Below are 22,785 nucleotides of genomic sequence, written 5' to 3'. Positions count from 1 at the left end.
ACTGTTTGCATTTGCTTTTCACTTTTGTTTATCATGGTCGGAGATACAATCAAATATCTTTGTATTTATCACCCTCTTTGTATTTGCCTATGTCCAAAACTTGCTGCCATTTTAGGGTGTTATTCTTTTGCCTTCTCAGTTGCCCCTTGGTCTCCTTGAACAGGAGCTTTTTTTATTCTTATTTGTGCTTAAAATGTCCTATACTGACGAGACCACCAGGATGCACTGTGGCACATTGTAATTTACATGTCACATACAGCAAATATGGGATCCGGCTGAGTAGGGCTTGTTCTGACTGTAAATACCATCTGAGAGACGTTTTGCTGTTGCTGGTTTAACTTGTTTGGTGAGCTTTGGAGTGCAAGTGTGTGGAAAAGGAAAGGCTGGATCTGTCATAGTTACATAGATACATGACCTTTGTCAAAGATCAAAATGTGAAATAAAAGTTTCAACATTTTGGCCAAAGTAAAGAAACACAGATACACATTGAAATATCATCAAGTGTCATAAACATATGACTTTCAAAACATGTTTTTCCGTCATTGTCATGAAGTAGTAAGCAAAACCACATACCTCCCTAATGCATCAGAGACCAATTTAGTTGTAATGTGTCACTCCACATTGTGTTGTAAGTGTAGTTGATGTAACACCACCTGGATATAGCACAAAAATAGAAGTGTAATAATTGTATTTAATTTAATATGTATTTACTATTTACATACTTTATTTAATTTAATAAAACTTTATGCTTTATAGATTTAAAGATCCATTTTTAAAGCTTGAATATTTATAGATAGTCAAGATAGTCAGATTATTATGTTGGATTCAGCATTTTTTCCTAATCCAATGTGCCACGCCTGTAATGCACTTGTAGTAGTTGTGACAAAGGGCACACCTTAGAGGCTTGAAGAGTACAGTATCACCTCTCATACACATTATGAACCTTTTCAGAGCATCTATCAGTTTCGCCATCATTTCCCCCTCATTTGCATTTCTATAGATGCTCCTTTTCTGGACGTTAGGATCAAGCGAACCTAAATGGATGCCATTGCCCTTGTTTAAATGTTTCATCTCCAAGTGAGATAGATCAGTGTATGTAAAGGCCTTTAGAAATCAGAAAAAGGTGCTATGTATGTGTAATTGTCACTATTCACTATTTACAGTTTAGATTAATAAAAATTATAGGACTAGGGATTTAGATGTCTCTTTGAATATGAACCAATAATCCTGTAGGAAAAGCCTCTGGGGTCTTCCCAACTGTAATATTTTATAGTACATTTAACCAGAAGGGTAAGTTGTATTCATGATGACTCCTCCATAAGGTGAGGCCAAAGTTATTGTAAGCTCAGTCACTTCCTTTATTTCTGGAATGTCGATCTGTTTCTAAATCAAACATGAGGAAACACTAGTGTACATACTTTAACAGAAACCTGTTAGCACCTATGCTCTCTGACTGGTCGTGCAAGTCTCGCCGATGTCCTGCCTCCCCTCGTATCTTACATCACCACGTAGAGAGTTTCGCCTCGCTCCATATTTGGTCCGGTTTCTGATAAGCTGGTTTCTCCTTCCTTCCTTTTTTCTCAGCTGTTTTGATTTGAGCCTCGGAGAAGCAGGCCAATCCGCACTTACACATTAACCACCTTGATGAGGGGTGTGGGCTGACAGAGGCTAGAGTTCAACCGCGGCTAAACACACAGACACAGACATTTCCATAAAAATGAGCTAAAAGGGGTTGGAGTGGACACTGTAGACTGGACACCGAAACCCTCCACCCTTTGTCCACTCTGCTCTGTAATACTGTGCTTATTTTATGCTCTGCATCGTCTGCAGCACACCGCCCGCCGAAGGGCAAGCTTCATTAAACAGAGTGGAGGTGAAGGACTGTGTGTGTGTGTGTGTGTGTGTGTGTGTGTGTGAGAGAGAGAGAAGGACTGTGTGTGTGTGTGTGTGTGTGTGAGAGAGAGAGAGAAAGTGTGTGTGTGTGTGTGTGTGTTGTGCTTGGCGGAGTGTGGTACGTTACCATGAGAAAGAGCATAAGTGGACTCTCTCAATGCAGAAGTCAAGAGCAGGGCTGTGCCCATGCGATTGGTCAGTGAGTAGAGACAAGGTATTTACAAGCGGTTCCCTTAAACAATGGATACCTTTGTTGGCCTTGGCCGGGACAGAGAGAGATTGTGTGTACGTGCATTTGTGTGTGTGTGTGTGTATGTGTGAGTGAGTGCATGCACACGTGTGCTGCACATATTGGATACCACTGCAGGCATTTTAGGGGGTGTGGTGAGATGAAAGGTACCACTGTGGAGACAGGGACAATAACAGTCGGGGGGGGGGGGGGGGGGGGGGGGTATATGGTGCCACTAATATGGTGCCACTAATATGTATGGTCCCATGCATCATTTGATATTAGTGTTTGATCTAATATACTGTATCTACCACCATCCACTCTTGTAAGCCCACATAAATTAGTTTTGTTTTGATCATTTGCCACTGTAAAACCACTGTTGGGACTGCACAGCTACTGCATGTAATACTGAAGTACAGGGAAAAGTTCAGCTGTTTGGCAAAAACATATCTGTCAGCAGGCTGACAGTCACAACTGTAACTGTGTGTGGGATTTGAAGTGCATTTAAAGAACAGTCCCACCCAGACCTGAGTCAGATTCATAGTGCTTCTGATGGCCTAAGGCAGGGATCACACTGGCCAGTGTAACGCAATGCAACACAACATAACGCTCAGACCATAATAAGTTCTATCTTGTTCCTAATAAACACAAATGGTTTCCCTAAACTGACAATTGAATACGCTCGCGTTGTGCTTTGAAAGTTGAACCAAGTTCAATGCTCGGCTTGTTCAACGCTAGCATTAGAGAACAATATCTATCTATCTATCTATCTATCTATCTATCTATCAATAGGAAACCTGCTATATCTATCTATCTATCTATCAATAGGAAAGTGTGATCTCTGCCTAACAGAATAATCCTACTGCGTGTTCAGTTTACTACTGAATTCAGATACAATACTAATAGAGAGACATCGTATTTGAAAAAGGCTACTCGTCAAAGACCAGTGGCGGTGCGGTGGGAACAAATTAACCATTGACCAAAGCACAGGTACATGAGGTAGGCTGCTTTTTATACAGTTCATCTTGTATGTCAGATGTACTGTGTAACCTGAACACCTTGTGATGTTTTATGGCAGTGTCCTGTGAAACAAATATAAAACCAACTGGCTGCTTTGCCACGGTGCATTAAATAGACTCATTAAAATGTAGGTCAGATGGTTAAGAAGAGCAGTGAAAAAAAAAGACATTAACCTGAATTCTTGGTCCAGGTGTGCCATAGTGTAGTTGTATGATATTCCTAATGTGTTTTTTATGCACAAATACAGGGTTTAACGCAAGGAACATTTCTGTGCCTGCAGTCACCAGAAACTTACCAGAAGTCGTCCAAAATAATGATCTGATTATCTATTTCCAAATCCTAAATGGTCTGGCCCACATCTGAATTCAGACACAGTGCCTGGGAACTTTAAGGCCTGGCAAATACTTTCTGAGGGTGCAGTTATTCATCTGCTACGACGTGGTGTTGACAAACAACAGTATTTCATAATGCATGATGTCACTTTCTAATTTCTATAAGCACATTCTTTATCAGCAACAGCTAATAGACAGCTACTTTCAGTTCCCGCATGCATCAACATAAAACATTAAATCTACTCTAAGTGTGGAAAGCCATATTCTACACATACTTTCATTTGAAAAGAATGTTTCAGAGAGCACTATAGCCTCTCTTTGCAATTGCAGTCCACCGTGCACAACTCAAAAATCAAACCAGCATGTGATCGTAAATCCTGTCAGCCAGTGCAGCTGTCACAGACGGTTTACAGAGACTGCACTGCCGACCGTTTGCAGTCATGTGAAGATGGGATGCTCCCCCCCCCCCCCCCCCCCCTCTCTCTCAGCGGAAAATTCTCCTCAGCAGGCCCCCTTTGACCTGACATTATCAGGCTTATCTGGCCTGGTCACATTCCTGCCAGACTTTTTGTTTTAACTGGTGAAACTATAGATCTGGCAGCCATCTTGGCAAGAAAGAATTTCAAACTTGTGATGGGGACAGGGAAATGAGGAGAGAATAAAAGATCTATTGATGAGTGACATGCAGAAAGGGTGATATTATTGAAAGGCCATTCCATTGTATTACATGATTTGAGGTTTTGGATTCTTACCAAAACAAATGCACTTATTTGTCTCTTGCAGCTGGGTAGTTTCAGTCTCGCTCTGTCCTGCCACACAAACACAAGTTGAATGTGTAATCGCAGGAATGGTGAGGGGGAAATGTGCTAATTAAAAAGTTGATTATTTACTATTTCCATTTACATGACATTGCAAGCACCCATTTGAATTTACTACACGTATTTTTTCCCTAAAAATTCCAGTTGCTCAGTAGAGTATGCTTAAGTGGATGCATGCCTCCAAATTGAAACAAACATTTACCTGCCTCATTCACAACGTAACACTTGTAAAACTCCACCATAGGGCTGAGAGTGCTTCAGGTGCTGGAACTCACACCTCAAACATTCCTCACCTTTTGCCAGTAACTGGAGAATCATTTCTTTGGATTCTCACACATGAAATTTGCATTGAAGATTTGAATAATTCTTCCCCCCATTCTTTCATGTTATTGGACAAAAATTCCTCATTTGGATGTGCTTTTGCTCTTTTTTCAAATACAAAGAGCCCTTTCAGTGTTTCCTCCTTCCATTAATTTACACTGCCCTCGGCTCTCCTGTGCCAGGGGGTCATGCTGTGCGGGAGACTAAGTGGGCATCCATCATTATGCCCCCGCTGCACAGCAGCCTACTGGTATGCAAGAGCTCTGTTTTTGCACCCCCCCCCCCCCCCCCCCCCCGCCCCCCGCCCCCCCGGATATAAGGTCATGCAGGAGAACCTAGCATTAAATTAAATTAAATGTAATGGCAAACCCGACACTAATCTATCTTCCTGATGCCTAAAAGCTCAGAGGCTGTAAAAGGAGACACGTCAATGCTTTGCATAATTATTTGGATATTTAAGTGTTTTTGTGTTTGTGTCTGTGCTCCAATGGACTTTGAGACTGAACATGGTAGAAGAGGAGCTTTAGTATTTTGTAGTTTACAATGCAGAATATCACATGGGAAGTGATGTAATGCATATGAAGGTTCCTGTAACATAAACATCAGCGATATTTATAGCAACACAGTATTGTTTTGTGCAAGGCTGCCATCCACTCTTTGTTTTTCTCATGGATCCAGCTCGGAGCTCTGTCCTCTTGTTCAACGACTAAATTGTCAAAACAAAGTTGTGTCCTGAGATCACACATTTCATTCATTCTTTTGTGCTGCCATATTTGCACTCACTCACGCTGGCTGTCATTTTCCTCTCTCTCACTCACCTCCAGTGCCATAGCCACACCTCCGTGCCCTCCCCTCCCTCCCTGTCGTTGACTAGTTTCTGCTTAACCTGTTTAGCGTCCCTCCCTGTGAAGTCTATATAACTGCAGGCGGTGTCACCTGCCGCTCACTCGACTTATAACGATTCAAGCAAACCACAACCTGCTGACCGTTCACTGACCCAGATTGCCACCACAAAATCAATAGATGTCGGCCGACCAGGATATCTGTCACTTGTGCAAGGAGGACCTGCGGGACCCTGTGTCCATCCCATGTGGACACATCTTCTGCTCCATCTGCCTGAAGACCTACTGGGACCATGCTGAACACACGGGCACCTACATGTGTCCCCAGTGCCGGGTCACGTACAACAAGAGGCCCACGCCGCGACGCCTCCACTCCTCAAACTCCCACTCCTCCTCGCGCCATTCCATGTCCAGCTACCAGGCCACCGAGCCTTCGCCCCCGGCCCCGCCATCCCCGGATTACAACTACGCCGGCTCCCGCGACGTGGGCTGCGACATTTGCATCGGCCGCAAGCTGAAGGCCGTTAAGTCCTGCCTCATGTGCCTGGCGTCGTACTGCGAGAAGCACCTGAAGCCCCACCACGAGAACGCCGCCTTCAAGAGGCACAAGCTGGTGGACGAGATCGGTCACCTGGACCGCCAGATCTGCCCGCAGCATCAGAAGGGGCTGGAGCTCTACTGCCGCACTGACCAGATGTGCATCTGTGTGCTGTGCACGGTCAAGGAACACAAGGGCCACGACATGGTGTCCGCCGAGCAGGAGAGAGCAGATATGCAGGTAGGACACGTTCACAGCTCGCTGGTTTTGTCAATAATTTGGATCTTATTTACATGTCTGTCCATGCTAATGATTAACGTGGTATTCTTCTTGGAGTAGTTCTGGTTATTTATTGTAGTTTTATGAACCTGGCTATCTCATGGCACTATGCCCTATCGGCTTTCGGTCCACTTAAGATGAAGAACAAACATAAACCCCCTCCTCTTACAGTAACGACTAAATAGTGTGAGTAAAGCTTAAGAGAACTTCCTGTTAGACTCAGATGGATTGGTAACCATAGTATCGGCCAAGCCCGTAGAACAAACATGCCTTACTATCAGTAGGCCCCACCCAGAAAGGTTAAGACGTTAATAGATGTGTGTGGTCCAGAATGCACTTGAAACTAGATAGCATTTGCACTGTTGCAACACATAATCTACAGCTCCAATACCCTTGGTCTGCTACACATTTGACATTGTGTTTCAAAACGCAGACTTGTAGATACAGTATAAAACTCTTTTTTAACAGCAGGATATATCTCTGGGATATCTTAGCCTTACCATGCTGACGAGAGGACACCAGCTCCTCTAGTTCTGAGCCTGCTTGTTTTCATCACTGTAACAGCTCTTGTGACAGCTCAACAAAAACATGCCACTCACGATTGTTTGTGGTAATCCCCACAGCAACGTCTAGGTGCCACGCAGGCAGAAATCCAGGAGAAGATTCACGACCGGGTGAAGCAGATGGATGAGCTCAAGCAGGCTGTGGACTCTCTTAAGGTAACAAGGACATGCACAGAAATGAACATGATTAAATACATATTAATACTTAAAAACGTATTAAATATTTATATATTTAACGTGTCATACTGATTTGCACTCCAATATTTCACTGAGCGATTTTTCCCACATACCTCCAGTAAAATAATAGAAAAGTATTTGAAGAGTTATTATGAAGGAAGCTCACAAGCAGGCCAAAATAGAATTCCCTTCAAAAGCTCTTCTACTTGTTGTGCACTACAATGGCCGGAAATTCTCCTGTACTAACTCCATGTCCTCATCCCCCCCTCCTCCGTGCAGCACTCAGCCCAGCGGGCCCTGCAGGAAAGCGAGAAGCTCTTTGGGGACATGCTGCGCTCCATTGAGAGGATGCAACAGGAAATGAGCAAGCTCATTACGTCCAATAAGAAGGCGGCGCTCAGCAACGCTGAGGGCCACATGGACAGGCTCACCCACGAGATTACGGACCTGAAGAGGAGGGACAACGAGCTGACCGCGCTGTCACGCACCGAGGACCACATCCATTTCATCCAGGTTACTGACCCTCCTGTGCACCAACCAACACAAACATTACAGTTGAACTGACTTAAAGGAACCATATGTAAGAAATGTATTTCAATTAATGATAAAATGGCCCTGATATGTCACTAAACATTAAGAAATCATGTTCAATACTTATATCACTGACAACAGTAGTCCGGCCAGGATATTGTCATTTAAAAAGTGAAGTTGCAGCCCTCAACTGATGTTGATGTTGTGTTTTGGCCTGATGCGCCACCCTCCACCTATCTACTAATCCCAAAGTCAGTAGTGTTTCGGCATCCGGGTTGGCAACCTCGAGTCAGGGGGGAGGGGGAGGGCATACACCGCTCTAAAGTAATTTGAAAGTGATTGCAGTACCAGTTTTGGCCACAATCTTACATCTGGTTCCTTTAACTAACTCTGTGACTGACTTATGTTTGCATTAAGACTCAAGGCTCCTTAAAGACCCATTAATGATAATGAATTATCATTAAATTGGTTGCACAATGGAGCAAGCAGTGTTGCGCTTTTCTTGTCTCCTTCTCTAAATTGGATTAAGACTCATAACAGGAGACGATAGCAAATATGCGCAGGTCATTTTTCCGTCCAGTTTCATTAAATGCTGTGTCCTTCTTTGCTGGTGCAGAGCTACCACATGCTCATCGCCCAGACTGATGCGGAGGAGCTGCCCAGTGTCAGTGTGAACCCCTACTTCTCATTCGGCTCCGTCACCAAGGCCGTGTCCGAGATGAAGCAGCACCTGCATGAGTTCAGCAATGAGGAGCTGGTCAAAGTGGCCAAGACAGGTAAGGCTGACCGGTACTCTCATATATCCATTGCTGTTTTCTGGAGCTGGACTGACTGAGACTACTTTATGTATTTTGACATTTTTACAGTTGTTTTACTATATAAAGGCTTATTACTGACTCTTAATTGTTTTCCATTTCAGTGAATAAAATGCCATTCTGTCAGCTGGAGGAGCGAGGCAAGAAAAGGAGGACAATGAAATGTAAGTCTCATGGAGATTAAAATGGGTGACCTCCCCTGATTTTCATTGTGGAGCTGGATTGAATGTTGGACTGGCTTTTCTGAAACGCGGGTGCCAGATTCAAAACATTCTTGAGTGGTTGCTAGGCAGTGTCTGCCGTTCCTCCACCATAATATCACCTTTTGTGTACTGATATTCATCCAGTTATCCACATACGTTAGGAACCATTTTCAAGTTGTTGTTTTTCAATTTGAACTAGCCTCTTTCTAAATGACGCCCGTCTCCTGAGTTAAGCAATTAGGAGACATTTTGAAACTGGTTGGCACATCTAAAGGATGCCTGCTGTTTGTCAGTTGCTCAAGAGGCATTCATATCTGCACTGCTGGAGACAGCCAACTGGCAGGCAGCATCTTACTCTGCATTTCACAACCCTAGAAGCCTGTGTCATTGATTATTTTTGTTTCCATTAAATAATGTAATTAAGACTGTCACTATGGTTACACCATAAGAATTTAAGTAGTTTAAATCTTCATTCATGTTTTATGTTCAGAACTCCATTGTTTATAATAATAGGGATGGTTCTTGCAGTTCATAATGCACTGAAAATTCTGTCTTCGTTGCCTAATTATCTTCTCATTTCTTGTCTTAGCTGATGAAGTTCAAATGTACAAGAGCCCAAGCCAGCAGCCTCGGAGCAGAGATGAGTTTCTGCAGTGTGAGTAAATGTGTTTTTAAAAGTGTAGCCTGTGAGATCTCTATCTCACACACCTCCAGCCATGATGTGATTTATGAGCGCCCTTTGGTCAGGGTCAAAGTTCAGCGAAACAATGGTTACAATAATGACAAGGATGAATTCTGTGGTGTGCTGTTGAGTTTATGGAAGAGTTTGAGTTTTAAGGTGTGGATTGACCAAGCCCCAAATTCTTTTTTCGATTGAAATGTGTCAAAAAAGACAAAGAGGACAGCAGTTTCTGTCCATCTAGGAGCAGATGTTAGGAGGGAGTGGCCCTGCAGCATTCCTTAGATAGCCAACTGGGTGTGCGTAAGTTACTGAGCATGCTAGCTCTGTTGGTTGAGTGGGAGAGTATGCATATTTAGGCAGGGAGGACCTTCCCATAACTTAAGCAAAATGAAGAAACCACACGATTGTCTGGTAATTCCATCATATTTCATGTTGGCTATTAGTTATTGTATTCACTAGACTCTAATTACTTCAACAATTTTTGGAATGCTGAACCACTGCCAGCATTTTAGTCAGTCAATTAGAATACAGCCTGATTTGTATGTATCTACATACGGTACATACACTAGACCATATAGATTTTTAACTTAGAAAGTAAGCGTTGAACTCATCCATAAGTACTGTGGGCATGTAGACACATTGTCAGATTCAAGCTTGTTTTTGACAATCCCGGCCTTCTAGATCAGAGACGCTCTCGTCAATCCTCGGGACAACTGAAAATGTCCAACCAACTTTGACCTGCAGAAGTGGACAGACCCATCTGATAGGCAGGTGACACTCACAGTTGTTGTTGTCTGCTGTCGTTGTCTGCTAGTCCACTCCCAAGGGTTATAGTCTCTCTGTTTTCTGAGTCTCTTCCCGTGAAAACTTTGAGGTTGCAGCAGTCATTTGGCCAAAGCATTGAACGTTGCATAAAGTCTTATGACAGGCCAAATGACAGTTTGTGGCCTTTCAGTTTTGTCTGTTGGATTTGGTGGCTGGAGGACGGATTTAGAGTTGCCCTGGTGGTTTTGGTTATTGGTTATTATGGTTTGTGGAGTTTCTTACCTGAGCTTTAAAAATGTCCAGTGGCCTAAGCAAGCTGTGGGTGTGGATGTTTACACTAATGGAACGGGAACGTTCCTGTTGAGAAGCAAAATAATCTAATTTCTCTCTACCTTTGTTTTCTCTCATCCTCTAACAGATGCCTGTCAGCTCACACTGGACTCAAGCACGGCCTACAGACAACTCTACCTGTCACGGGGGAACAGGAAGGCCACTCTGAAGAGAGACCCCCAGGCGTACAGTGACAGTGCTTCCCGGTTTGACTGCCTGCCTCAGGTGCTCTGTAAGGAGGCCCTGTCTGGCGGTGCGTACTACTGGGAGGTGGACTGGAGTGGAGAGGGCGCCTCCATCGGGGTCACCTTCAAAGGCATTAAGCGGACGGGCTACGGCGACTCCGCCCGCATCGGTTACAACCGCAAGTCCTGGAGCCTCTTCTGCTCAGACTCCAGCTACTCGGCCCGCCACGGCAAAGAGCAGAACGAGATCAACGCGCCCTACTGCGCCCGCATCGGGGTCTTCCTCGACCACTCTGGAGGAACCCTCTCCTTTTACAATACAGAGTCCATGGCGCTTATCTATCAGTTCAAGGCCACCTTCAGTGAACCCGTTTACCCTGGTTTCTGGGTCTGGTATGAGTCAGCAATAACACTATGTCAACTGTAAATAAACAGTTACTTTATTATATGTGAAATTAATTTGATTTGATTATAAATCAATTGTATCATTTGTATTTTTTTGTTTTTGGTAAAACAAATGCATATTATTTGTGAAGTAAGTTACTAACACAGTGATACATACTTCTTATTGAAATATCTGATCTATTGTTTGTGGTCAGAAAATAAAATGATCTAGATTTTTATTTAATCGTATGTTGATATTTTAATCCTGTGAATAGATTATATGAAGAACAAATAAAGTGAACTTGTGAAAATGGCAGCCATGTACATGTGCATATTACTTTAATAAAGTTACTTGTTTAAATATAAAGCATTGTTTCATATTTATATTCAATATAGGCTACGCTGTACATCGTATTAGAACAAACATTCTGTCTAGCATTGTCTTATAGGGAAATAAGGGATAACTTACACTACCGGTCAAAAGTTTGGGGCTAGGCATTTCCATTCCACTCCATTATAGACAGAATACCAGCTGAGATCAGTTGCATTGTTTTTTAATCAGGGCAGCAGTTTTTTGATTACGTTATGTGCTTACATAATTGTAAAAGGGTTCTTGACTTGTAGAAAGAAATGGCTGATCTTCATGCAATATCTACATTCCCCATTATCAGCAGCCATTCATCCAATGTCCCAAAGGCACATTCTGTTTACTAATCTGATATAATTTTAAAAGGCTAACTGAGAATACATTGGAGAACCCTTTTGCAATTATGTAAACACATAATATAATCTGAAAACTGCTGCCCTGATTAAAAAAAAGACAATGCAACTGATCTCAGATGGTATTCTAAATCAGTGTAGCTATGCATGGAATCCATTCATCTTGCATACCACTGTACTACCACAAATTATGTTGCAAGTTCAGCAACTCTACCCCAAAGGAAAATGCCGCTTCCATCAGAGGTGGAAAACTAATTAGCTGGTTTACCTGAGTTGTAGGCCTACTCATTAGAATGGGCTGCTTTAGTGAATGAATGAACACAATTTTTGTAGGTGTTATTTTCTGAAGCAAGCTGGTCTTGCATAGACATCTGTTGGGACAAAAAACGAGTTGAAAATCAGCGTATGCTGGTAGCTTTTTTATCTTTAGGTCTAAGATGGTTTGATACCAGCTCATGCTCGTGTGACATGCTGGCCAGTCTTATCGAGCTAGTCATCATGTAGGCTATCTTATGAAGCTGATCATGCTTAATTGACACCAGACCGCGGAGCAAATCCAAATTTGTTAAAGCAGGGAAATGAAGGAATAATAATATTCAACTTACTTCAAAGCTACTATACTATACAAAAACACCAGTAGGCCTAGGGCTATTGGTGCAGGAAGAATATGTGAAGGCCAAACTGTGAACAAAAGGGGCTAACCCCATTGGCTTGTTATAATATTATATTTACCTTATACTGACATATATGTAGGGTAGGCCTACCATCAAAGAAAAAGAAGTTGACATGAATTGTAGCCTAGGCTACAATGAATATGGGTTTCTATATTGGATATCCTAAACTGCAGGTTGCTTTACAAATGTAATGGCCAACAATTCTTGACTCAATATCTTTATATCTATTTATTTGGCTGACACTTTTATCTAAACCCTGTCAACAGGGTCACTTCCAGTCGCTCTGAAACAGCTCGGGGTTAAGTGCACAATGGTGGTAGCCGAGAATCAATATGAACTTACCATCACTGGAGAAGTGGCATTTCCATGGGCAGATGACCTAGATTGGATATCAAAAAACATCAGAGGTGGGCCAACCCCAGGGCGATCATAGTCTACCCTAGGGCCTACTATTGACAGTTGAGTGGACCAAAAACAAATCATACCTCTGCCAGAGCCACGAGTACAGACTGCCATCCAGTGGTAGTCTATGGATGAAATACATTTGCATGTTGTGGGTGACAGCTCCAGCCCTGATGTTGTGTCCCTTGTAGCAAAAGACTAGCACAAAACAAAAGAAGTTCTGCTGCGACCTCTGTCTGCCATACTATCTGACTTATTTAACATATTGCACCGTACCAAATTACTTACAGTGAAACGACATTTGATTCAAATTTGACGACCCAAGCCTTACCCACTATTCAAGATGTTTCGGAACAGTCTCTACAGGGCTTTGTGCAAACACGGACGATTTGTTTGAGCGTACTCATTGAAACAGCCGCCGCATTTGACTGAAGATGACCGCACAGGTGAATCTCCCAGTTTAACAATTACTTTTCTCAGAGCTGTGTTGTACCCCATCCTCCTCGTCTTTCAAAGTTGTATAAGTGCATTATTATGAAAGTACTTTAAATGTCAATAGAGTGTTTGAACCTGCACTTAAATGCTGATCAGTAATTAACCGATAACGTTAGCATAAGCTAACCGTTAGCCTATTAGCCTAGCTCGCTCACTGTAACGTTACTGTAAAGTGCAAGATGATGTCTTCAACTCTTAATGTTAATGTCTCAGTTTGTCTTTTAATAACGTAGTTTTTAAGCCAATTGGTAGGTTGCTATCGGTTGCAACCAAATCTTCTTAAGGAACTTTAAAGTTAGCTGTCAGTAATGTTAGCGAACAACACCCATAGTGCGTTAACCCCGTCCCCTTCTCTGTGACGTTAGCCTAACTTACTGACAAACTGTTGTGTTTTGTTATTTTGACGAAGGTTACTGTAAATAAACCATTTTCTTTGGTCATATTATGAGTGCCATTCATGATGCTACCTACCTAGCTCTTCAGTACAATATTCCTGTGTTGACACATTCCATCATTATCCTCCTGAAGAACTATTTTATTTAACATCTTTAATGTTATTTGGTGTCTCTCTAACAACAGATGGCCACCACAAAGGTCCCGGAGATCCGTGACATAACCAGGATAGAGAGAATTGGTAAGATTTTGGCATACCATCAAACCTGCTATTGTATAACGTTCGAGACTATGGCCTTTGTTATTGACCAAACATAGTTATTGTTTATGTTGTAAGTGTCCTGAACTTTTTGTCATTCCTTTCATCAGGAGCACACTCACACATCCGGGGTCTTGGAATAGATGATGCATTGGAAGCAAGACAGGTCAGAAACTGTTAATGGTCTTATCCCTCTTAATTTGCTTTTGCTATGTTTGAGTTGCTATAATATTCAACACAAGTTTGCCCCCTTTTCTGTTGCAGGTGTCTCAGGGAATGGTTGGGCAGTTGGCAGCAAGACGCGCTGCTGGTCTGATTCTGGAGATGATCAGAGATGGACATATTGCAGGGCGTGCCGTTCTCATCGCTGGGCAGCCTGGCACAGGAAAGACTGCCATTGCCATGGGTGAGATGTCACATCCCAGAGTCTTTAGATTTAAATTCACTGAAAGTGTATTTCCACATTTGGGCATTTTGACCATGAAACCATGCACATTTGCTCCGAAGTATTCAGTCTCAGCCTACCTCCCATAAATTAAATATAAGCTCAATTTTTTTTTAGTTTTTACTATATTTTGAAATGTAGTAAACAAATTAATCTGCATTTCTTTGGCCATTTTACATTTGCTGTAACAAAGACAAACCTTTGTTTTACCACTTGGATTTGCATCCCTTGTTTAGGTCTTGCCCAGTCTCTTGGCCCGGATACCCCCTTCACCTCCATGGCTGGGAGTGAGCTCTTCTCCCTGGAGATGAGCAAGACCGAGGCACTCACTCAGGCTTTCCGCAAAGCCATCGGAGTCCGAATCAAGTAAGTAGGTGGCATCGTCCTGTTCTCTGAAGAGAGTCTATGTTCTCTTATTCTGTCACAGTGGCCCTGTGACATGAGAGTAGGTCTTCAGCTTAAAACCATAATCCACATTCCATACCAGCTAACCTATAGAGCTCGGGTGACTACGTCACGTTTGGGTAGCAACGGGCATTTTCCTGGTACACTAAAGGAAGGTACAGCGATTGAAGGTACAGCGATTGCTAATGAGAAAGTAGTTAGCGTCAAGAGGAGATAAGAAAACAAATGGACCGTGATGTAAGCAAATGTGAGCTCCTTCACAACGACGAGATGTACAAGAAGGCAACAGAGTGTTACTTTTTTTTTTTGGGGGGGGGGCTTTTATGCCTTTATTGCGGATAGGATAGTGGAGAATGACAGAAAGTGAATGGGAGAGAGAGTCGGGGTGGGATCCAGAAAGGACCAAGGGGTGGCGATCGAACCCGGGTCGCCGGCGTAGGGTGCAGGTGCCCCAGCCAGTTGCGCCACGGTTGGGGCCAACAGAGTGTTACTTAAATAAAATAAAGACCTGACACCTGAGTGAACCTGAGGACGCTGTATGCGAAACGCGTTGTTCGCTCTGAATAAAATCGAGTAAACGTCAACAGTGTGCGGTAGATCAATCTTATTTTTTGCTATTTAAGTATGTTCCTGCAATCTACCTGCACCTAACCAGGCTGTGCGTGGATCTTGGTTACATTTAAAATAAAGACCATTAGGCGCCAGAGTTTAAAGAACAACAACGCTGGATTTTGATGTCTACATTTCAAAAGGCCATGGCTTGAAAGTGGTCAGAGATAAAGTCCTACTGTAAATATGAAAATCATTGAGTATGATTAAAAGTTTATGAAGGGGGTAGATTTACTCATCTAATTTGCATGTTATGATGTCACTGGATGGCAACCACAACAAATTATGCACCTTTCAGTAAATTCTGGATGTTTTTCCTTTTTTGTCATTTCATCCATATAACAAATGAACAGGAAAACAGTCCAATGTAAACCAACATAAGTAAATAATTACTATAACCACAAAGCCTACTAAATCCCAAAATAAAGTAGGCTAATAAATCTATTCCTATCTCGGGTGACTTTGTAGTTCTTCAGAGCCCTATTTTTACTATTTGTACAAAGGGTCGAAATAAACATTGTATGCTTAGTGGACACTGTAGTGTAAATGCAAAGACGCACCTCCAGTCAGACGCACCATGACTATAATAGATGATCAATGTCCTCTCCAAAAGTCATATATTCTCCTTCAGAATTAGAATAGATGAATAACTGATCTAAGACGTCATCACATGTGAACGTTTTATTTACCATTTGGTGTATTTCTGTTTTAATTTGCGCAAAAACGATGGACAGAATCGCTTTAGCGTCAATACAAACAAATGCACTTATTCTCCAGTTTTGTCACGTTTGATTGGGTTGATCAACTGTCAACCTATTTTTTTTTTCTGTCATAAGTGTGAAATTAGTACCAGACAGGAAATTGAGTCATTTTGTAATTCTGTGAACTGTGACTACTTTATTTAATAGAAAAAAGTTGAAATTCAGTGGAAATTTGAAGGATCTTAGATGACCTTAGATACGGTAACCATCAAATACTTATATACTATGTAATGCATTAATTGCATATAATAATGCATATGATTGAGTGGATGTTCTAAACACAGAGATATTATCCTGGAACCCCAAATTAGCCTGAGTGACTGATTCACGATCTCCGATCTCCATTCAGTCAGATATGAATACTCTGCCATAAAGTTTCAAATGTTTATTTACCAGCTTGTAACCAGTGCTCCAGTTCTCTTCAACGTCAGGTTTAAGCAGGTGTAGTCTGATCTGCAAAACCAGACCAATAGATCTAGCTGCAGCTAGACATGCACCCAAGACAACACAAGATGATGATTTACTATACACTTGCCACAATATCATTTACATATGATTGCTACAGGTTTACGATTTTTCCCAGCTTCTGTAATAAGCAGACAAATGTAGACAGACATTTCTCATGAAAAGCTGACATGACAGGACTCACTAAGTTGGAGTGTAATGACCCACTTTCTGATGTCAAACATTAAATGCTTGTTAACTTTGTTGCGCCACATTTTCCGTCGCCAGTGCTTATTTCACCTGTAATCATTTAATTACCTTAACATTACACATTGCTTTCTCTCGCTAGTCGCTTGCAGTCTGAATCAGGCTTTACAATGATGATGATTTAACAGGGTTTACCATGACCATGATGATGATTTAACAGGGTTTACCATGATGATGATTTAACAGGGTTTACCATGATGATGATGATTTAACAGGGTTTACCATGATGATGATTTAACAGGGTTTACCATGATGATGATTTAACAGGGTTTACCATGATGATGATTTAACAGGGTTTACCATGATGATGATTTAACAGGGTTTACCATGATGATGATTTAACAGGGTTTACCATGATGATGATTTAACAGGGTTTACCATGATGATGATTTAACAGGTTTACCATGATGATGATTTAACAGGGTTACCATGATGTTTGTCCTTTCTGTCCTTTGTGTTTCTTTGTTTCAACCGTCTTATGGCATTTAAACCAACAGACACATGCTGTACATTTGAACACAACCAAATATAACAAATTGGCACCATTCTTATGGCTTCAGCAGGTTTGCATAATAGCATGATGTTTAGTATCTTATGGGTGTGTGTGTGTGTGTCTGTGTTTGACATTGCAGGGAGGAGACCGAAATCATTGAGGGAGAAGTGGTGGAGATCCAGATTGACAGACCAGCCACAGGGACTGTAAGTGCACTGCCAGGCAGTACAATGGTTGGGTGCTGTGTATCATAAATTCAGCTGACTCTACCAAGAGGGCTTGACACAATCAGTCAATGAATTCATCATGGAAGTAGGCCAGTGAGGGTCTGTGAATGCAAGGCTGAGAGTTTTCAGGCAGACAATGCTCCATATCTGCTGCTGCATAATAGCAGTCATTTTTTTGAAGTCGTGAAAGTTATTTAAGATGTTAGGGAAATACGTTTTTTTTTGACAAGGATAGGAAGAACACTCTGACAGTTGTATTTGTAGGTCATGTTAAATTGATAAATGGCCTTGAATAATGGGCTTTGTGGGAAAAGGCTCAGAGCCATCCATACCAGTGCGATTGAAATAGGAGAGAACAGCTCTTATTTCGTTATCTGATTTATTTGACCTGTCTGCATCTCGTGTTCTCTAAAAGGGGGCCAAGGTGGGCAAACTCACTCTGAAGACCACTGAGATGGAGACCATTTATGACCTTGGAAGCAAAATGATCGAGAGTCTGACTAAGGAGCGTGTCACTGCTGGGTGAGTTGGTGTTGACTTGACTTTGGTAACAGATTGAACCATTACAACCACATGTTTACATACAGTACTTCAAGGGGGATAGAATTTCTTGAACATAACTATAGGTTTGTATCTTTAAAACTTCCCTCAAAGAATATTAGTTTTCTCTTCTGATAACATTAGACTTGTGATGCTTCACCTCATAGATTTGTGATGCTTCTGTCTGTTTCGGTATGATTTATTTATGTTTTCCATATTTTATAGTTAGTTTTATAGTTATTTGTTCTATGCCCATAGCATAATGTTTTAAACTCACTGCTTTCTCTTTTGTCTAACTGCAGAGATGTCATCACCATTGACAAAGCCACTGGGAAAATCAGTAAGCTGGGACGTTCTTTCACCAGAGCTAGAGATTACGATGCTATGAGTGCTCAGGTAACCTCAGAACTGTGTGTGTATGTGTGTTTTGTGTGTGTGTGTGTGTGTGTGTGTGTGTGTGTGTGTTGTGTTGTGTGAGGAGGGAAGGGAGAGAGAGAGTGAGTGGGCGACCAATATACCAAACTAAAGAGAAAGCCCACACCCTGGGAATGTTCTTCAGGAACCTTAACCTTCTTCCTTTGCTTCGTTTGAGCACCTGAAACCTGTATTAAAGTTTCCAAAGGTGCTCCAGCACCTGTGTGTGGGGATGTGCATGCTCTCTCTATTCTCCTGTGTGACGTACCAACCTGCCTGTGTTTGCGGTGTCCTGCTTTCAGACCCAGTTTGTCCAGTGCCCAGAGGGGGAGCTGCAGAAGCGGAAGGAAGTGGTCCACACAGTGTCCCTGCACGAAATCGACGTCATCAACAGCCGCACGCAGGGCTTTCTTGCCCTCTTCTCCGGTGCGTCGCGTGTCTTTCCCTTGTGTTTCCACTACCTGCCTGTCTTATGTGATGACGCTGTAGGCTAGTCTACGGTGGTCAAGGTCCTGACCACTCTGATTTGTCCGTCCTCTTCTGTGCGATAGGTGACACAGGTGAGATCAAGTCGGAGGTGCGGGAGCAGATCAATGCCAAGGTGTCTGAGTGGAGGGAGGAGGGGAAGGCGGAGATGATCCCAGGGGTGAGCCACTCTGTCTGTCTGTCTGTCTGTCTGTCTGTCTGTCTGTCCGTGATTGTGTGTGTGTGTGTGTGTGTGTGTGTGTGTGTGTGTGTGTGTGTGTGCGTGTCATAACCCATTCTCAAGTTTTTCCAAACATTTCCAGATGTGCAATAGACATGCCATTTGACACCTGTCATGTCTTTCTTTTCTGTTTTGGTCGTTAAGACGTTTCTCACGCATGAGTCCTTGAAATCCTTCAACATTTTTGAATTTGAGAAAAACAGATCGAGTTCTGGGATGTTTTGGAAAATATATGTGGGTGGTTGAATGTGCTTGAGATTGTGCATGTGCTGTTTTGTGTTAGATAAGTCAAAAGACCACATAGTCTGCCATCACTATAGCACAGCACAATTGACAAATGTTGAGAAATGTTCACGCATCCAAGCATCACTCTGTTAAATTGTTCTCTGTAAGCTTCTGTAAAGCCTGATGGTTCTCATTCCAAAAAATCTAGGCCTGTGTCTACAAAACAGAATTCCTGAGTGTCTATAATATATAGAATTCCTTTAATTTGAGAGAATAGGGCCTGGGAAGCCCTTTAAAAGTCCTTGCATTTGATGTTTTAGAAGGTGTTGGAGGCCTCGCTTACAAGTAAGAACAGGTCACCTTTGACTAAAGTGTTGTCTTAACACCATGCTTGTGTTTGCAGGTGCTCTTCATAGATGAGGTCCACATGCTGGACATGGAGTGCTTCTCGTTCCTGAACCGCGCCCTGGAGACTGACCTCTCCCCCGTGCTCATCATGGCCACTAACAGAGGCATCACACGGTACTGACCCCCCCCCCCCCCCCCCCCATACACACACACCTACCAAACGAAAAATGTAAATCAGGTTTCTTGGCCAAGTATACTTGTGTATACAAGGAATTTGGTCTCTGCATTTATCCCATCTGTGAATTAGTGAACACACAGAGCACACAGTGAACACACAGTGAGGTGAAGCACACACTAACCCGTAGCAGTGAGCTGCCTGCTACAGCGGCACTCGGGGAGCAGTGAAGGGTTAGGTGCCTTGCTCAAGGGCACTTCAGCCGTTCCTACTGGTCGGGGATCGAACCGGTTACAAGCCCGAAGCCCCAACCAGTGCCTGCCTCATAACACAGCAGGTGTTTCCTAGAGGTGGTGTTGTTGATCAACCACCATAGTTATTGTGTGTTATGACATGTTATCATTTGGAACACTCTCTCCATGGTGATTTCTCCATGGCACTTCTGGGAGACTCAGTCCTGGATGGGTTTGTGCATGGGACACATGATCCTTCAGCTCTCATTCTGTTGCTGGATATGTTCACGTGCTCTCTAGTAGAAAGCACACAAACCTATTCTCTTGATGACTTGTTCAAATGTGTGTGTGGTGTGCATCCTCACAGTATTCGTGGCACAAACTACCAGAGTCCTCATGGGATCCCCATCGACTTGCTGGACAGACTTCTGATCATCGCCACCTCACCTTACACCGAGAAAGAGACGCGACAGATTCTCAAGATCAGGTGAGACAATCGAGAACAAGCTGGATGAGTTACCTGCCATTGCAAATGATGGTCTTGACTAGAATGGGGTCAAAGCCAGAGGGCTTCACAGTTTACAAATTGGATATTTGCATAATATGGTGTCCAGAGTTCACATGTGCATTCTGTGGTTACCCAATATAGTACTATTTAAGCTATTATATATATTCTTCCTGTTAGAAGTAACACCACTGCTTTGTTAACTAATCATCTTTTCAGGCTTCATTACCCATCTTTAATAGCATGTGTTGTGGCAGTAGCGGGGTGGTAATCGCAACAATCAGGAGAATATCTGGTCGGCCGCTAATGTTTGGATGCCGTGCTGATTGCTGTGAGCTTACAAAGGGCATGACATGGCTGTGTGTAGAAGTTGTTTGGCACGCCCTCCAGCAGCAATCACTCCACACAGCCCTGATATCACCTGTGATGAGCTGACCGGCAGGTATGAGGTGATGAGTACAGAGCAGACTACTGAAGAGTTTAGATGAGTGACCGTGACCTGTTTTAAGTAGCCCTGGATTTCCCCCCAAAATAGGAGCCAGGCCAAGTTGAGTTGCTCTCCCATCGACAGGGCGCCGCTGGAGCCTGAAATAATATGTAGTGTCCCAGTTTGCCCCTGCCTGTTGGTGTAAGTCTCTGGTTGTATCAACTGTGTTGTGTGTGTGTGTGTGTGTGTGTGTGTGTGTGTGTGTGCGCGCAGGTGTGAGGAGGAGGATGTGGAGCTGAGCGAGGAGGCCCACACCGTCCTGACGCGCATCGGAATGGAGACGTCGCTGCGCTACGCCATCCAGCTCATCAGCACCGCCGGCCTCGTCTGCCGCAAGCGCAAGGTGAGAGAACCGACACACACACACACACACACACACACACGCATCCACGCAACGTTTATTAGCATAATGTGTCCAACATGGAAGCTGCATACCTGGGCTTGTTGTAAGCAGCACCTGTTTACCTGCGCTCTCCTGTCCGGTCCGTGTGCAGGGCACTGAGGTGCAGGTGGAGGACATCAAGCGTGTGTACTCTCTGTTCCTGGACGAGGCGCGCTCCTCCCAGTACATGAAGGAGTACCAGGACTCATTCCTCTTCAACGAAACACGTGAGTGTGTCTAGTGTTTTACGCCTGATATTAACGTACACCCCTTATTCAGGCAAGTTTAGTGTTTTACACCTGATGTTAACATACGTCTGTTATTCAGTTATTCAGACTTCCTACTCACCTTTTTTATTTAATGAATGAAGGAACATTTTCCCTACTTTATGTAATTAAACATTAAGCATTTCTACTAATAGGATGAGAAATGTTGAGAAGAAACTTTTTTTTTTTTTACTGTTTTTCAGAATCTGCCCAGATGGAGACCTCGTAATGACCCTAATGTTACGGCCCCTTTTTTGTTGTCTGTCTGTGACCTACGTTTTGTCTTTTTTCCCATGTGAATGTTGCTGTTTATTTTTTTAAATTAACTTTTTTTTTTTTTATGAAAGCTAGTGGAGTGTACTGCTCCACTAGTCCACTGTACTAAGGTCCTGTGATCTTTGTTGCGTTGGTTTTCTGTGGAGGAATCTTTGCAGTGACAGCAGTGTTGAGAGAGCTGTAATGTGGCATTCACCAACATGCAATTCTTGGTAGTGCAGAGAAGAATCCAAATCAAATGTGTGTTAGCTGTTGTATTCCAGTATGGTCATATTCCAAACATTGTAATTAAGAGCTGAATAATGCCATATTACTGCTCTCAGATTTCTCTAGACTAAGACCACCTGGTTATTCAGCACCACCTGAGTTTTTTTTTACAAAGCTTTGTGGTAACAATTTCTGCTATGAAAATAAAATAAAAATGATACCACCTTACCCAAGTGTCATGGCGCGTTCCCATTCAGGACCATGCCCCCGACCACTAGGTGGCAGTGATAGCCCAGTGTAAACCTGCAGGACTGCCCAGTGGTGGCTGTAGTGATGCTCAGTCTCTGTCTTGTTTGCAGAGGCTGGGCCACTAATGGGCCGTGCTTTGATTTATGAGTTGGCAGCAGTTAGCATATGTTTGCAAACTTGCTCATATAGCCATATAGCGCTGGACGCCAAATTCTGTGCAGAGCCAAGATGCCATTTACAGCCAGGCTGATATAGAGGTCCACTGTGCATT

General features: G+C 42.9%; 2 protein-coding genes across 4 annotated transcripts; both read left to right on the top strand.

The window, feature by feature from the left end:
* Positions 1–5,553: 5,553 nt before the first annotated feature.
* On the top strand, positions 5,554–11,274 carry ftr83 (finTRIM family, member 83). Of its 3 annotated transcripts, none has more exons than XM_042091760.1 (8): positions 5,555–6,233; positions 6,896–6,991; positions 7,292–7,525; positions 8,160–8,319; positions 8,463–8,522; positions 9,151–9,216; positions 9,925–10,010; positions 10,427–10,680. In XM_042091760.1, the coding sequence occupies exons 1-7, from the start codon at positions 5,637–5,639 to the stop codon at positions 9,978–9,980; spliced, it is 1,269 nt and encodes a 422-aa protein (XP_041947694.1). In that variant the 5' UTR covers positions 5,555–5,636; the 3' UTR covers positions 9,981–10,010; positions 10,427–10,680. The 3 variants fall into 3 exon arrangements, with proteins under 3 accessions (XP_041947693.1, XP_041947694.1, XP_041947695.1); XM_042091761.1 differs by having other exon boundaries at positions 9,925–10,014; positions 10,427–10,563; XM_042091759.1 differs by lacking the exon at positions 9,925–10,010 and having other exon boundaries at positions 5,554–6,233; positions 10,427–11,274.
* A 1,656-nt stretch (positions 11,275–12,930) lies between these two features.
* Positions 12,931–22,493, top strand: ruvbl2 (RuvB-like AAA ATPase 2). The gene is made up of 15 exons (XM_042093645.1): positions 12,931–13,149; positions 13,778–13,832; positions 13,961–14,016; positions 14,115–14,256; positions 14,532–14,661; positions 17,414–17,480; positions 17,917–18,023; positions 18,344–18,437; positions 18,758–18,881; positions 19,007–19,101; positions 19,790–19,908; positions 20,510–20,629; positions 21,348–21,477; positions 21,629–21,743; positions 21,986–22,493. The coding sequence occupies exons 1-15, from the start codon at positions 13,138–13,140 to the stop codon at positions 22,009–22,011; spliced, it is 1,392 nt and encodes a 463-aa protein (XP_041949579.1). The 5' UTR covers positions 12,931–13,137; the 3' UTR covers positions 22,012–22,493.
* Positions 22,494–22,785: the final 292 nt, after the last annotated feature.

Source organism: Alosa sapidissima, chromosome 5 (genome assembly GCF_018492685.1).
Source record: "Alosa sapidissima isolate fAloSap1 chromosome 5, fAloSap1.pri, whole genome shotgun sequence".
Classification (NCBI taxonomy): Eukaryota; Metazoa; Chordata; class Actinopteri; order Clupeiformes; family Clupeidae; genus Alosa; species Alosa sapidissima.
The sequence above is the reverse complement of the archived record's forward strand: the minus strand, read 5'-3'. Positions and strand labels throughout refer to the sequence as shown.